The sequence below is a fragment of the Poecilia reticulata genome, chromosome 2 (genome assembly GCF_904066995.2).
Source record: "Poecilia reticulata chromosome 2, P_reticulata-male-v2, whole genome shotgun sequence".
Lineage (NCBI taxonomy): Eukaryota > Metazoa > Chordata > Actinopteri > Cyprinodontiformes > Poeciliidae > Poecilia > Poecilia reticulata.
The window spans coordinates 33,125,414-33,141,038 of record NC_088831.1 but is presented as its reverse complement, the minus strand read 5'-3'; the positions used below and the strand labels follow the sequence as shown (position 1 = coordinate 33,141,038).

The window sequence follows — 15,625 nt, the reverse complement described above, 5'->3', positions numbered from 1 at the left end:
AAAATTGCTAAAAAAAATTTTTTTTAAAAAGACAAAAAATACATACATGTTAAAGATAATATGTTTTTCTCTATTTTTGTCAGGCCCATGAGAGTTTGACCCGTGGCCACTTTCCTGCTCGTGAAGAGACACTGCAACACCTCGCCGCTCTGCGCCTGCAGTTCTTGTTCGGAGACAAAACCCGGATTGCGTGGAACCTGGAGAACGTCTACCCGGTGGGTCGCCTGCGCAACCGCATCCTGCAGTTCACCAAGGCGGGTGGAGCCTCCGGGTCGGGCCAGACTCTGGAGCGGAGGAGGACCAGCTTCCTGGACGGCACGCTGCGGCGCGGGCTGAAGACGGGCTCCATGAAGAAGCAGCGCATGGAGGAGGAGCAGATGCTGGAGATGTGGATAAAGGAGGAGATGTCTGCCACCAGGGCAAGCATTGTGGAGAAGTGGTCCCACCTCAAGGGTCTGGACCAGCACCAGGCCATGCTCAAATACATGAGCATAATAAAGGAATGGCCGGGATATGGATCCACGCTGTTTGACGTTGAGGTAATTTTTGATGTACAAGAAAGCGGATGACTTCTGGAAATATTGGGACAGGTTTACATCAGTCTACCTGTGTTCGGGTCTTCACAGTGCAAAGAAGGAGGATTCCCACACGACCTCTGGCTGAGTGTGAGCGCCGAGAACGTGTCCGTCTACAAGAGAGGCGAGCCAAAGCCTCTGGAGACGTTCCCGTACGAGCACATCGTCTTCTTTGGGGCTCCACAGCCCTGCACCTACAAGATCACTGTGGATGAGAGGGAAATGTTTTTCGAGACACCAGAGGTACCATTTTTATTGGAACTTCTTATTGGCTTGCAGAATCACTTGTGCCCTAACTTTTTCACATTTTGTCACATTGCAAACACAAACTTTACTGTATTGGATTTGATTGATTATTCTTAAAAAAAAAAAAAAAAAAAGTTCCAGATTTTCACATTTATTTTCGAATAAAACCTGAGAAGCGGGATATGGATTTATGTTGTCTTTTGGAGTATGTTCCAACTGGCCTTTCACAGAAAGCCTTTCTGCTGATTCCTCTTTGAAAATAACTCAAACTCAGGTGGTTTGGTTTTAATCCATCTTTTAACAGTAATTCTTAAGTCTTGCTACAGATTCCCAATTGGGTCTAGGGCCACTTTAACACTGTAATATGCTTTGATCTAAATCATTCCCTTTGTCGTTCCAGCTATATCTTTACTTATGTCCGATTGCAAGATGGGCCTCTGCTCCTTTTGCAGTCACTAATTTGTTTTCCTTCAGGGGTTTGCCGTATTTAGTTACACTTTAAAATGTAAAAAGGTTCAATTGATATAATTGATTTTGCAAGTGTTGTTACTTTATTTTTTAACCATTCATAGCAGTTGACTCCCCTTTCATTTGCTGCATTTCCGCCAGGTCGGAGAGATCACAAAGATCATGAAAGCGTACATAAACATGATCGTGAAGAAGCGCTGCAGCGTCAAATCTGTGTCCAGTTATGGAACCAACTGGATCCGGTGATCTACTGGAGACTGACACCATGCCTACTCAGCTGCATAAACGACACGGTGAAGAGGTGGAGATGAGAGAAGAGGAACCACCTGCGATTTTGCCACAAAGATTTTGAGTTGACTTTAATACGCTCCATTTAGGAATCCCCCCCAATAATACCCAAACACGATGCTTCTCCCACCTATTTGGGCAGAGGTTCTGAATGTTTATCCCCATGGACTTTCACGATCTTCCATGTAATCTCCAAAAAGTTACGCTGGTCATTTCACGTTTTTTCTTATTTTTTAAACTGAAATCAGGCATTATTCTTCATAGATTTTATTTAAACATTTTGAACTCTTTGAGTATAATTTAAAACACCTTTTCATCTAAATTACCAAATCAGAAAAATTTCACACAACTTATGTGGCAAATGCACACTGATAGAGTTAGCACCTTTATTTATTAAATTGGTGTGATTTTTTGATTTCCCAAGAGTTTTTGGCCCCTTTTCTAATGAATGTTCTCCAGAAAGGAGATCCCCTCAGGGTATTTATTAAGTCCCCTCATTCTGCCTTACTAACAGCATAAATGTGGCCTTGCGGAAGCAAAATATAAACTGGTTTGTGGTTATTTACACGTCAGGCAAAACCAATCCTCTTAACAGGTTAAAAAAACAACTAAAACTGATCAAACATGATGTCAGTAGACACACCAATTAAAAGTCTAAAACCCTTTTGTTCTACCAAGACTGAAAATTACAAAGTAGCATAATATGTGCGCTTCTGTTCCAGAAGAAGAACAAATGTGAGCTGAATGTATGTTTAAAAACAGCCAAAATGTGTGTTATAGAATGAAAGCATGACAACATTTCATTGCATTTGTGAGCATAGTTTGCTTGTGTGTTTTTGCCTTTAGACATGTCAGCAATCAAGTGAGGGTGTGGCATTTATTTATTGAAAACACTCAATGAATTTGAGAGACAAGAACGCTAAATGAGCTTGAAATGAGTTGTTAGTCTAATTTGTGCCTGTATGGACACAGAAAGTGATGCTGAGATGGACCAGATGAATTGTCTCCATTTTGTTTCTGGGCTTCTCTGACTGATAAATTTGTATTATTAAGTCAATGCCAACCAACCCTGCAGTATAGTTGATGGTTAGAGTAATATAATCTCGACATAATGAGCTTAGTATTTACCTCACATTAGATCACTGTCCTCCATTACAACCCGCTCATTTTCACCAACAGTGGACACTCTGGTCAGCTGCCGGCGGCCACACCAGAGAGCGAACCACCTTGCCGTTGATGATGACTGTATTTTTGAGACTTCTGATTGTTTTGATGAGGCAAAAAAAAAAACTGAAAATGTTTTATATAAGAATTTAAAAATGCTTTAATAAATTATTGTATTTGAAATAGTTTTTTGTGTTGATTTCATCCTTTACAATATGATTGAGAGACAATGTTGGATGTGGCTGAGCAGGAAACATCAGAAATGAATAAATGACAACAAAATGTTGAATATTGATTCATCTTTTATTCCCTCACAGATACTTTTTTTTTTTAGCTTGGAAAATATAATTAAGTCTCTTTTTAAACACTTCAAGAAAATATGTTCTGTCTTTAGTAAATGATTTAGAAAATATGAACGGTGTGCTCCAAACTAGCTCTGGTACTGGTCAGTTGTTGGCCACCCCAGTTAAAAGTTTTCTTGATCTGCCACTAGTCCCAAGCAAGTTAAGGACAGGTTACAAAAAAAAACATTTTGATACATACATATTCAATTTAATTTATTTATACAGTGCCAAATCACAACCCATGTTATTTAAAAGCACTATACAATATAAAAAAAATCTGTTCAGTTCAATCATACAGGTTCCATGTTAAGTCCATACATTCCAATTGATCCCAGTAACCAAAACCTACAGACAAGTTCAGTTCATTACGAAAACTAGTCAAGACGTTTTCTATCTAAGGAAACCTGGTAGATTGCATGGAGTCAATGACAGAGCATACGCACACAAATAAAACATAAAAGCACTGATCCTGGAATACTTTCTAAGTTAAAGAAACCATAAGGGGTTAACTGCAGCAAGTTGCTCCTCTAGAAACCCAGTTAAACAGATGAGCCAGCAGTTCACCAATGTTTTAAACACTGACAATGTATAAAGCTGCAGTTAAACTCATTGCCTCTACAAGAAACATTACAAAATCAGTTGATGCATTCAAAAATGTTTCTCTATACTTAAGTAGCTCCTGCCTCTCCACAGGAGGACTTGGTAGCCATGCTAATGTTATTCATGCAAACTCTTGATGGGCCTACAGCTATAAAGACAGAATCGTTATGTTACACCATAATCATCTTTAGACAGTTAATTAACCATTTTTACTAAAATTTTACATTATGCTCCAATATTTTTTCCCAATAAGCAATTACAACATGCAAACTCAGCAGAATGACTTAATTGCTTTAACAGCTGGAAACGTGTGGGTTTTGTCACTACGGTTTACCCGAAATTGGTTCATTATGGTCCCTGTAATTAAAATGGGTAAAGTTCTCATTTTGTGCAATAAAGTTTTTATTAGTTTGAAACCCAGTGAGGAAAATAAGCCTAGTGCTAGTTCAAATCCAGACAGTAAGCTTCTTTTCGTTCTTTTTTTTTTTCCACCTTCTGAAGCATTTTTATCTCTCTGCCACTGATTCATGACAGAAGCGTCAGCTGCTCATGACGTCCACCATCGTAAAGCAGACGTCCAGCCTTCACTTTTCACAAACGCCTTTTTTCTTCTCCACTGCTTCCCACTGGTGGCACCATGTTCGGGTTTTCAACCTCACCCTCCTCTGCTTTTGCTTTATTTTTTAACATCTGTGTCATTATTGTTTTCATCGCTGCAGCAGAGGCGCAGACACCGTCCCCGGCTCCGGGTAAGTTTTCTTCAGGCTGTTGTGAATTGTTTGTTTTTTTTTTTTTTTAATGTGCGGTCGTTGTGGTCAAGAGGTTGTCACATGACATCAGCAAATTAGATTTATACTGAGCAAAAAACAAAGATCAGCGACTTGGATAATGATTTGGCCCATAAATTTTTTAAACAGGGTTTTTGTTGCATTCAACAGTGAAACATCGTGTTTTACAGTCCTGAGTTTTAAACTCCAAAGTGCCAAGATCGAACACTCACAAGCCTCTGTTTTATTGTGCTTCGGTTTTTTTTTTTTATACATCATTCTCTCTGTTTCAGCTCCTTGTAGCCTGAAATCCAACAGCAGTTGTGATGAATGTCTGCAGAATGTGGCAGTAAGTTTCCCACCCCTCAGTTTTCCACTTTCTTGATGTGTTGCCGTGGTTAGTGCGTGCTTTTGCAATTGCGATTTCTCATCAGAAGTCAGCGATGTTACTTTTCCCTCTTTTTTCTTTATAAAATCATTTTGAAAAGTTCACCAGCCAAAAAACAAGGAAAAAAATACATTCGTTACGGATTTTGAAAGATTCCCAGACTTGCGCCTAATTCTGTGCACTCTGACTGTAGGGGGCGCAGTTTCAACTGTGCACGTCAAAGGGGTTATCCTTCGTGTTTTTAACCACATAACAAATATTAATTAACCTAAACGTTTGAAATAAACAAATATATATACAAGTTTAATTCAGTTTGACTGAGGTGAGTTTTTAAAAAAAGCAAAATGATTTGAGTTTATTTTTCTGTACCTCAATGTGTACAAAAGAATAAACTCCTACAATCACAGTATGTGGCAGTGATTTTCATCTCTCTTTGACCTTGTTTTTTTATATAAAACATCAGACTTATTTTTTTTTTACTTCTGCACCTTAGTCTTTACCACAAATGGTAAAAAAAAACTGCTTGTATTTTGTTTTACATGTGTTTTATAGCACCAATACCCACTCAAAAATCCTCTGAACTCCCATATGTACCACTGAATATGTTTGTGGGACTTTTGCTGTTGCAGTGCTTGTGGTGCTCTTCCACCCAACAATGCATCGACTACCCAGTGAAGAACATCCTGCCCCCCAGCAGCGTTTGCCATCTGAATGATGCACGATGGGGGGTGTGTTGGGGTAAGACAGCAAAATGAGATGTGTGCCAGCCTTGCACATCTGTTGTGTTTTGACATATATTTGACATATATTTTACGAGTATATGTGATGGGGTTTTTTTAGTTAAAATATTGAGTAAATATCAGATATGTGCAGTTTTATTATAGTAATTTTATTTTCATATACACATATGGAAACATTCCTTCCATACAGTATAGCTCACATATAGGAGAACTAAAATATTTAAAAAATAAAATGTTGATGAATGAAAAATATTTAGAATTGCAATATTTCATTTTCTATACAGTACATGAGATTTCCATTTAGGTGTGTAATGTACCCTTTTTAAATAAATCAGATTAAAGAGAATAATTTAGGCCATTATGTCAGGCATGGATGATCCCATTCTTAGCCAGGTTACCGTCTATATGGGCCCCATGCGTAAATGGAGGCTAGGATTTCCGTCAGCAACCAATTTCCAGAATTGTTTGGTTGCTGGTGTAATTCTCAGCCTACGAGACCTTGTCAGCAGTTTTAGGAAAATAAGTTTAAAATGTTGCAACATTGTAAAGAGCTGCTACTATTTTTTCAGACAATTTAAAATCAAACATTTTATCTTTGAGACTAGTGTAGTACAAGCTGCTACTTGATCATAAACCCTCAGGTCAGCGATCACATTGTTACACTGCTGGAAGTTTTTTCATGAGTGGATTTTATTCATTTCATTTTTGCCTTTTAAAATTGTACAGTCAACTTCCAGATATTGATCATCACGATGTCGGTACTGGCCGGAGTCATCATCATCGCCGTTCTCGTCTGCTGCTTCTGCTGCTGCAAGTGTGAGAGGATTGGGTAAGCTGTGAGTCACATGAAACACACTGGCAGAGGAATCTGGTTTATGACCAAAGGAGGAGGCAGAGTGGGACACAATGGGTTATTATTCTGTAAGGCTGGGCTGACACCGCTATCTCCAAAGAGTTTTCTCTCACTGTTGCATTTAAGCCTCAGCCTCTTGAAAGAGCCTGGGTTGTAAAAGAAGAACTTCACTATATTTTGGATATATATATATATATATATATATATATATATATATATATATATATATATACATATGTTTATATATGTTTTTTTTACTTTTTCAGTGTCAAAATAAATAAGCCGCCTCCTGTTCTGCAGCATTCCTTGATAGGATTAGTATAATCTTCTCTTTCGTTAGCCAAGAGCACTTAATCAGATGACTCCTCACTAATAAAAAAGTCTAAAATATAGTGCCTTGAAAAGTATTCAAAACGTTTGAACTTTATTTCATTTTACCATGTTGAACAACAAACTTGGGAATTCACACCAAAGCAAAGTAATATATGGATACTTGTAATTTATTTTCACAAATAAAATCTGTGTTTGCAGCCTGTTTTATAACCCAACTGCTTTGAATTGCTCCAAAGCTCTGTCACCGACTGGTCACCTGAGAGGAAAAAGTTTTGTTTATGCAGCAAGGGTGTATTAAAAATGTAAAGGCTGCTCATCAGAGGATACCCAGGCCATTTCACATTACCCAAACAGATTTTTAAAAATGTCATCGACGGTTTGTGTTTTGTCTTTTCGTTCCCCAAGCGGAGCATTAACCCACAGCTGGAGCTTTTTGCTGTGTTTTATGGTGCTGTTTTGTATTATGTTCTCCAACCATCAGAATAAATGTTCTGTGACCTTCACAGAACATTTGCATTTATATTGAGACAAATTACTCACAGACTGACTCTATTTACTAATTAGAGTACTTTGGAAAGCCACTGGTTACATTGGATCTTATTGTGGCGGTATGAGAGTAAGAGAGTCTCAAAGAAGTGGAGCCACATATTTCAGCTTTTTCTTCCAGTAAGCACTATTTTGTGCGGTCTATTGCTTAAAATCCCATTAATTAAAGTTTTTGGATGTAAGCTGACAAAATATGAAACGGTTCAAAAGACACTGGATCTCATAAGAATTTTACATCTTCTTTAAACCATTTAATATTTTGAACATATAAACAAAACAGTCATTTTTATTTTATTTTATTTTTCAGAAACAAAAGAGAAGAAGCTCAGGTGGAGAGACAGACCCGAGCGAGGAAGGCCCGTCAGAAAGCCAGGTGAATGGCTGTTGAGTAGGTGTCTGCTAAGAATCTGATCAATCCCTGCTTTCTGTCTAGATTGCATCCTTTTATTTTCATGTGGCCAAAATCTGATTTAAAATAATTTTCAACCAATTACACGTTTCTTGTTTCAAATATACTCTGCACATGAGCTCAGTTGCATATTAATTTGATGTGAAAATAAACAGATCCAAGCTGTCCGAGTTGTCTGCCGTTCAACAGTTTGTCCTTGATTTTCTCCCCTTTTAGGAAAACGGAGATCCAGCTGAGGCATGATGAAATAAGACAGAAATATGGTGAGACCAGTTCTTTTGATGATGAAACTTGGAAATATCAGATAGGGATTTTAGGATATAACAAATCATTAATGTGCTGCTTTTAAAAAATAATAGCACATGAAAAATAATATTTGATAAGGTAGCTAGAGAAAGCGAAGAATAACAAGCGATAATGAAAAGACTACAAAGAAAAATCTATTTTCTTTTCAAGTGGTCAATGTTTCCATCTAGTGGATAAAGTCAGAACTACACTTCTCCAGTTACTGAAACTGTTGCTCTTTTGTAAAATCCACATTTGCCATTATTAAACACTAAACGTAACTAATGCAGTTAGCACAGTTTCCTAAATTCAATCTTTGTTCATGTATTTTTAACAGGCATAGCGAAGGAAAATCCTTACGCCCGCATGGATGATCATTAGGAGGAATGTCAGTGAAGAGGATCTTTTTGATGCCAGTAACAATGAGATACAGTCATATGAGTACCTATCGATAAACTGTGATCTTCCAGATTAATTTCAGTGTGACCGAGCTAAAAATAAAAACCTTGTCTTCACTTAACACTTGCTTCACAAACAAAGGCCCCCTAATGTCTGATTAAAAGGTTTGTTCAACTAATATGCTTTTCTGTGCATGTGTAAAACAAGCTGTAAGGCACAGTGTTGTCACCCAAGATAAGCTTAAACATTGATACTGAAGGATTTTACAGACATTGCAGTGTTGTAACGGCTCTGCTTTCATTCTGCATCAGCATGACTGTGGTCTGAACTAAAGGGTCTCTAACAGGTTTTTATTTTGTCTGTTTTTGAACTTTATTAGATTAGTTTTAAAATGCATCAGAGTCTTTTAATGACGTGATTCATCAGATCTCTGTGTAGGTAATAATGCATTTGAAAATAAAAACAATAAACAATTGTTTGTTCTGCTTTTTTCTACATATATATTCATTAAAGTTCATTTCTCTGTTTAAAAAAAATATTATTTTAATAAAAAATGGTGGCTTACTGAATAGTATGTCCATCCACTGTACAGTATATGCACTTAGTGGTTATTCAGACCTCCTTTTGCACAAATTGCTGGATTAATGCAGCGCAGCATGGAGGCGATCAACCTGTTGGTTTTTCTCATCCTCTGATACAAGCCACGATACTCCACAGGTTTTCTAACTGGCTTAACTGAGATCAAGCACAACAAGGTCATTAAAGCATCTATTACTACATTTGGCTGTGTGGATAGGTGTAAAGTCCTGCTGAAAAATAAATCCATCATCTCCATATGCTTGTCATCAGAAGGAAGGATGAAACACTAAAGTTTACTAGTACATGGTATCACAGACTTTTCCAAACCCTAATTCCAACCTGAATGTAAATGTTTTCAAGTTTGTACTAAGTTTTTGATTTTGGCCTTACAAAATACCAGAATTTGCATATAACTTTATCATTTTTGTCTTTCTGATGACATCATTGTAAAATATTCAATCAGTTATGGTCAGTTACTCAGTACTGCAGTGCAGAGTAATACATTTTACTCTTAAATAATTTCTTGAATAGCTAATTTTACATCCATTTGAGTCAAAATATATTGAAGTAGTGCTACTACTTTTGTCCTGTACAATGTTTGGGTACCCTAACCTGATTTTATGGTGGTAGAAAAAAAAAGACAAAAAATGTATCATTTTGGAGTGGACATCAGCCATGATGTTGATCCTATTGGGGAAAAAATGTGGGCAGAGTTAAAAAGTTGTATCCAAGACCAACAAACCTGACTCAGACACACTAAGGAGAATGGGCCGAGAAAAGAAATCTAAATTTGTCCGAGGATACAGATTAAAACTGAGGTCTACTTAATATCCAGGAAATTCATGTTGTTTTTGTAATTTAAAAAAAATGCTCTTTGAAAAAATGGAAACGTAATATTTCTGGCATTTGGCAAATACAAACATTATTGGTAATCATAACAAACCTAGAACAGACAATGAGAAAAATTGTTTTGTTATTACAGTGTGACTAAACATTTGGTTTTACCTGCATTTTCCTCCAAATAATAATTATTTTTTATTATTTAAATTACATATTCTTAAGCAAGTAAAACATCAGCTTAACAGTGTGGAGCAGGCTTGCCATACACATTTAAATCAATATTACATATTTGCATTATTGATTAAGTCTCCCTGCTGCTGGCTGAAGCTAGTTTTATTTCGTTAAGACGGGATATGTCTTGTATTTCGTCATATCCGGCTCAGCTCTCTCACGGGAGTGCGCAAAATTTCTGTACGCGTTCACGTATCCGCGGCCCCGTGAAGTTTGGGAACACGTGATCCCGCTTGGTCGAATCAGATTTTAAAGTTCTGTCCGGTGCGCGCTCTTGCTCCAGACGAAAGAGCCGGGCCGTAGGAGGTGAGAACAACCCGCCTCAGCAGCACCGACACCAGGCTCCACGTTTGTTTCAGGCACCGGAGAAAGTAGCAGCATGTCTGAGGAGAAGCCAAAGGTTGGTACCGGGGTTCTGCCGCGGAAAGCCGCGTCCTGGTTCAGTGTTTAATGCTAACAATTACCGCTGTAAGTTTGCGCTAAAGGCTGCGGTAACCGTGTTTAAGCGGGCAGACGGGGAAAACAAAGGTTTGCGGATATTCTGGGTTTGTGCGCACATTACGCTTGAATTTAATAATTTTGATACGTTAACTGTAGTTTTACATATTGGGCTGCATTTAAAATAATTTATATTCTTAAATACTAGCTTGCGGGATGGTTAGGGGATAAATCATTTGCGTTTTCCCTGAGCGTTTGCGCCATTGTGGCTCTCTGCGCCAGTTTTCAGCATGGGCTAGCATGCTAAGCTAACCCCCTGGATGAACAGAAAGCGGCATGGATGTGTGAAACCTTCCCTCCGCGCTGAAATCTGACAAAATTGGCTCTAGCTAGTCGCTGCCGGCCAGTCTGCTTCTTGAGTTCGTGATGATGAGGATGAGTAATTTTGTTGCAGGAAGGAGTGAAGACGGAGAACGACCACATCAACCTGAAGGTAGCAGGTCAGGATGGATCAGTGGTCCAGTTCAAGATCAAGAGGCACACTCCGCTAAGCAAACTCATGAAGGCGTACTGCGAAAGACAGGCAAGCTCAGCCCCCTTTACACTGAAATACACCTGGTTTCTTTCCAGAAGTGTTTTTTTTTTTTTTTTTTTAATTCAGACTTTACATCACAACAGCTGGTTTCAGTTTTGATTTTGAGTTGTGTTTTTTTGTCTTTCACAGGGGCTTTCAATTCGTCAGATAAGGTTTAGGTTTGATGGACAGCCGATCAATGAAACAGACACACCTGCACAGGTTGGTAAAGCACAACATCACACACTGTGGTGAAAGCAAGGTTACATATTTCAGTTTGCCTTTTGTGCCTCCAGATGTTTGGATGCTCCTTAAAACAGTGTCCAAATGCATACAAAATAACTTTGAGAGTAGGGAAGCTCTGGGTGATATTTTGCCATTTCTTGTCTTGAGGAACCATTTTTTACATTTAAGCCCTTTTTAATATATTTTAAAATGTACAATGTGGAAATTCCCTAAGAATTTATGACATTTGCTTCCAGGAAAAGGTAAGCTTTTAAAGGAAACATGAAAGGAATTTGAAGGGGGGGAGATTTTTAAAGATGCAAACAGGGAAACAATTATTTGAGATGTCAGTAAATAGAAGAAGGGAGAAGTGACCTAAAAAATGAAACAAAAGACAGAAATAATAGTAGGGTTGGAGGAGGAAGAAAATGAGAGGAGAAAAGGACACATTTAGTTTTTCATACTTATGTTTTCTTTATTTTATGTCAATATTTTTCCAAGTCTTGACTACAAATTTCTCAAGTTTTCATATCAAAGTAAAACATCCTTAGTATCTTTAATGGTCATGATAAAAACAAATAAATGTAAGCATTTTTATATAAATATGTGTTTAACTTTTAAGTAAACACAACCTGAGCGTCGGCAAATAATGCAATGTTGAAGCGGAGGTTTAGGTAGTTTAATGATGTGGAGCTCTCTGGTGCGCTCCTTTCCAGTCAGCTGGTGGATGTGATGATAAAGCAAAGAAGGGACAGGGGTTTTTATTGGGCTGGGGGCAAAGAATTAGTCAGCAGGAATCTGGAGACCCTTGGAGCGATGGGGGTTGATTGTTATTCATTAACTGCTGACAATGTAAATGAGCTTTGAACTAAAAACTGCTAGAGATCCCCTGCTGGTTGTTAATACACATCCTGGATTTGTGTAGCTTCACTGACTTTTTATATATATATATATATATATATATATATATATATATATATATAGTAATTGAGGCATTTTCTAAACTCAAAATTATCTGCTTTAGTATTAAAATCAAATTGGTAAAGTCGTTATTTTGTTGTACAGCTAATGGCCTGCAACCAGAGAAGGCGGCATTTCTCTGTTGCATGCATAAAACAAAAGTACAAAAACACAATATGAAGTACACTATGTTGGCAGCATTTTAACACCTCGAGGCAGAGAGCTGTGTCTCAGTCTGGTGCTTCTCCTTTTGATATTTCGGTAGAGTTTTATTCATTCAGTCGGTGTGAGGGAGTCTCTGATGTCGAGGGCCCCGTTCCTGCAGTGGAACTGAAGCGGACCCTGGACACGGGGCCGTAACACTCCAGTGATCCCTGAGGTCCCCTCACTTACTCGACGGTGGCGATGCAGTATGCTCGTCTGCCGTATGCACTGCCTAAAATTTAGTGCAAACTCCTTCTACCCTCCACACCTTTCTGTTCTCCGGCTCAAAAATAGCGTGCAGTCAATGTTCAGCAGTTAATCATGAAAGCAATTGCCACCTCTTCACACATCCCAATATATACTCTAAGAGCAGTTGGAAAATCTAATTGTAACTTTCATAGCTAGATTAAAAAAGGTGAGCTGAAGATGAAAGTAGCCATGCGACAATAGAAACACTTGGTATCATTATTACGGTTTCGTCACACTTATCAGTTTTATCACAGCTTGTTGGAATATATGTAAAATATGCAAAATGGATTGATTATTGCAGACTGAATGTAATTTATTAATGGTAAAGCTGATGGCAAAGTTGTTTTTTTTTTATTATTAAGGTATGCTTACATTATGTCTTCCATGGTAACCGATTTGGCTACTTGTAATTATTTAAATGACGTCAGAAGACTGCAGAGTAAACCTACAAAGTGCTCAGTCTTATTTCAATGAGCACAGTAAATATTGTAAAGCGTTTTAATTGGCATCAATTATTAAAACTTTTGTAAATGTTTGCAGGAAGTCTCTTCACTGTTCATCTGCTAAATTGACAGTTTTCATAATAGACTTTGTCAAACTGCTTCAGTAAAAACAGCCCTGTGCTGTTTGCAGTCGTGCCCAGTATAAGCTGTATAAGCACTACAAAACCGCTGGTCCATGAAATCTGCAAAGTTTCACAGTTAAATAGAAGAACCAGACTTTTTAATATTTGCAAGCATTCAGTTAACGTTGCTTTGCTTTCATTGATCCAACTTTAAACAAGATTACTGTGAAAACACTTCTGACGGTTATAAATGCACATTTAAAATTGAAGTTGCTTTTGAAACATTGATAAACATTCTGATGTATAATGCTGCCACCGGACAAACTGTTGTTTCAATTGTTGACTGTCTTCTATGACTGTATTTTCTGTGTTTTTATGATGTAAAGTACTTTGAACTGCCTTGTTGCTGAAATGTGCTGTACAAATACACTTGACTGATTGATTGACCCTTAAAACGATATGTGAAGCGGCTCCCAATAGAAGAACCGATGCAGCAAAATATTTCACTTCAACGTTGTTTTCAAGTTACATCTTTGAGTTTTTAAAAGGAATCATGTCGACACCTTTTTTTTTTTTTTTTGAGTAACTTAATCTCTTTTCCTCGCTTTCTGTGGAAATTGAGGGGGAAAAAATATGCAATTCTCTTTGCTTTGGAATAAAACACACTGTTCTGGGTGCATTTATGTGTATGAAGATTTAAGGTATTCTAAGAATTTTGAACTTCCCTCAAACGTGTTAATTTGAACAGATATGTGTGTGCTTCGTTTTTATGACTCAATGTTTTTTGTTGCAGCTGGAGATGGAAGATGAGGACACTATTGATGTATTTCAGCAACAAACAGGAGGAGTCTACTAAGTGGCATTTGGACTATTGGTGTAACATCAGATTTTGTTCATGTTGTATTGTTTATTTCTACAAGTTAAGTTTTTTGTTTTTGTTTGTTTTTTTCCTTTTCTGTGCTTGGCTCAATGCCAGGCTCGTGTTTTTTTGTCAGACATTCGGGGGATGGGGGGCAGGGCAATCCTAAGTCTGAAATAATGCAGAGGAGCCCTTTTAAAAGTGTTTTATTCTCCTAAATGAACTATTTGTCTGAAGATGGGGCTTACCTCAGATCGGACATCTTGTAAATGGAGGGATTGGGTGACGAGATGTGTTCAAAACTCTTGAATCATAAGCCTTATTCTGTCTCTCAATTTATAAGCATTTAGACTTAAAACGGGTTCAAATGTTTTAATTGACATACTGGTTAAGATATTGTGTGAAATTCTCCTCTGCTTGAGGCTGATTCCGATGTCTGGTAGCATTTTTACAACCATGTAACATATTTAACGTAAACAGGAGAAAATCTTGTGCAGCAAAGGGTTAAGTATCCATATTATATTTAAAGCCAATCTAAATAGTGTTGTATGGTTTGCAGGACCAAAAATGTGGATCTCTAAGGGTTGTAGATGTATAAGTTACTGTACATTGTTGGTTCCTTAGTCGTACGTAGGGAAAACCGTTTCCTTCTCTTGTAAATTGACTTTGTCACATGTAACTAAACTTTCAGAGTGGAAAAACAGCTCACCTTTTTGGTCCATTACAGGCGCATTTGTATACATGCAAAGTCATGCAAACTGTCTTGACAATTTTTGAATAGGTTTGTAAAAAGTTCATCACATCTTTTTTTTATTATTATTATTATTGTTAGCTGCTTATTGTTTGATTACTGGGATTTTTTTTGTTTTTTTTTTTCCTTTTTTTGTTACCTTGAGAATGTCCTCCGGTGTTCTAAATGTAACTTTTAAGAGCAAGTAGGGACATTGGCTTTTCTTCCTCATTTGTACATTATTTGTCCCTGTTCTGTGTACAATAAATATAGTTTGATACCTCTTGAATTGTCTGCCTGACCTTCATTTGTGGGAAATTGCTGGGAGGATTGGTGTATCTCCATAGTTAAATATTCCCATGTGCAGGCTGCATTGGGCTATAATTTGAGTTGCGAGGCCGCCGCACCCGGAGCCTTTTTAGTTTTACAATGAGTTTAAGACATTTTTATACACTGGTGTGAAAATGTGTCTGACCCCATTCAAGATTTCCTATTATTCTATTTTGTCACACTTAAATGTTTCAAATAATTTTTATATCGAAGAAAATATGATTTAATACAAAAGGCTGCAAATCATTCCATAAATTTAAAGGGGGAATCTTGAACAACTTGGTCCTATATGGGAAAAAGTAAGTCCCTCCCTAAACCTAAATGCCATTAATCATTTGTGATGACTAATCCTATACAACCATAGGGACTTCTGCCCATTGTTCATTGCAGAAATGTTTAAATTCATGTCCACTGAAGGGTTATAAAGCATGTACAT

At 37.5% G+C, this 15,625-nt stretch overlaps 3 protein-coding genes across 4 annotated transcripts in view; all 3 read left to right on the top strand.

Moving 5' to 3' along the window:
* The window catches only part of myo10l3 (myosin X, like 3), a 67,847-nt gene extending 64,921 nt beyond the window's left edge, over window positions 1–2,926 (top strand). For both annotated transcript variants that reach the window (XM_008403966.3, XM_017303500.2), the window contains 3 exons: window positions 84–539; window positions 627–818; window positions 1,431–2,926. In XM_008403966.3, the coding sequence (XP_008402188.1) occupies window positions 84–539; window positions 627–818; window positions 1,431–1,535 (753 nt within the window). In that variant the 3' untranslated portion in view covers window positions 1,536–2,926. The remainder of the gene's footprint in view (window positions 1–83; window positions 540–626; window positions 819–1,430) is intronic.
* A 1,293-nt stretch (window positions 2,927–4,219) lies between these two features.
* On the top strand, window positions 4,220–8,880 carry pttg1ipb (PTTG1 interacting protein b). The gene is given in 8 exon segments (XM_008403967.3): window positions 4,220–4,293; window positions 4,295–4,434; window positions 4,746–4,801; window positions 5,470–5,578; window positions 6,307–6,409; window positions 7,620–7,685; window positions 7,938–7,984; window positions 8,344–8,880. Coding segments are annotated over 8 exon segments (624 nt in total). The 5' UTR covers window positions 4,220–4,234; the 3' UTR covers window positions 8,388–8,880.
* A 1,420-nt stretch (window positions 8,881–10,300) lies between these two features.
* sumo3b (small ubiquitin like modifier 3b) lies at window positions 10,301–15,148 on the top strand. The gene is made up of 4 exons (XM_008403968.3): window positions 10,301–10,455; window positions 10,948–11,076; window positions 11,218–11,289; window positions 14,064–15,148. Exons 1-4 carry the CDS (start codon window positions 10,435–10,437, stop codon window positions 14,124–14,126), a joined length of 285 nt encoding a protein of 94 aa, XP_008402190.1. The 5' UTR covers window positions 10,301–10,434; the 3' UTR covers window positions 14,127–15,148.
* Window positions 15,149–15,625: the final 477 nt, after the last annotated feature.

Coding starts and splice junctions, on each gene's coding strand:
- sumo3b (XM_008403968.3), top strand. CDS start 10,435: ATGTCTGAGGAGAAGCCAAAG. Junction 11,077..11,217: donor AGGCGTACTGCGAAAGACAG/GCAAGCTCAGCC, acceptor TGTCTTTCACAG/GGGCTTTCAATTCGTCAGAT. Junction 11,290..14,063: donor AAACAGACACACCTGCACAG/GTTGGTAAAGCA, acceptor TTTTTGTTGCAG/CTGGAGATGGAAGATGAGGA.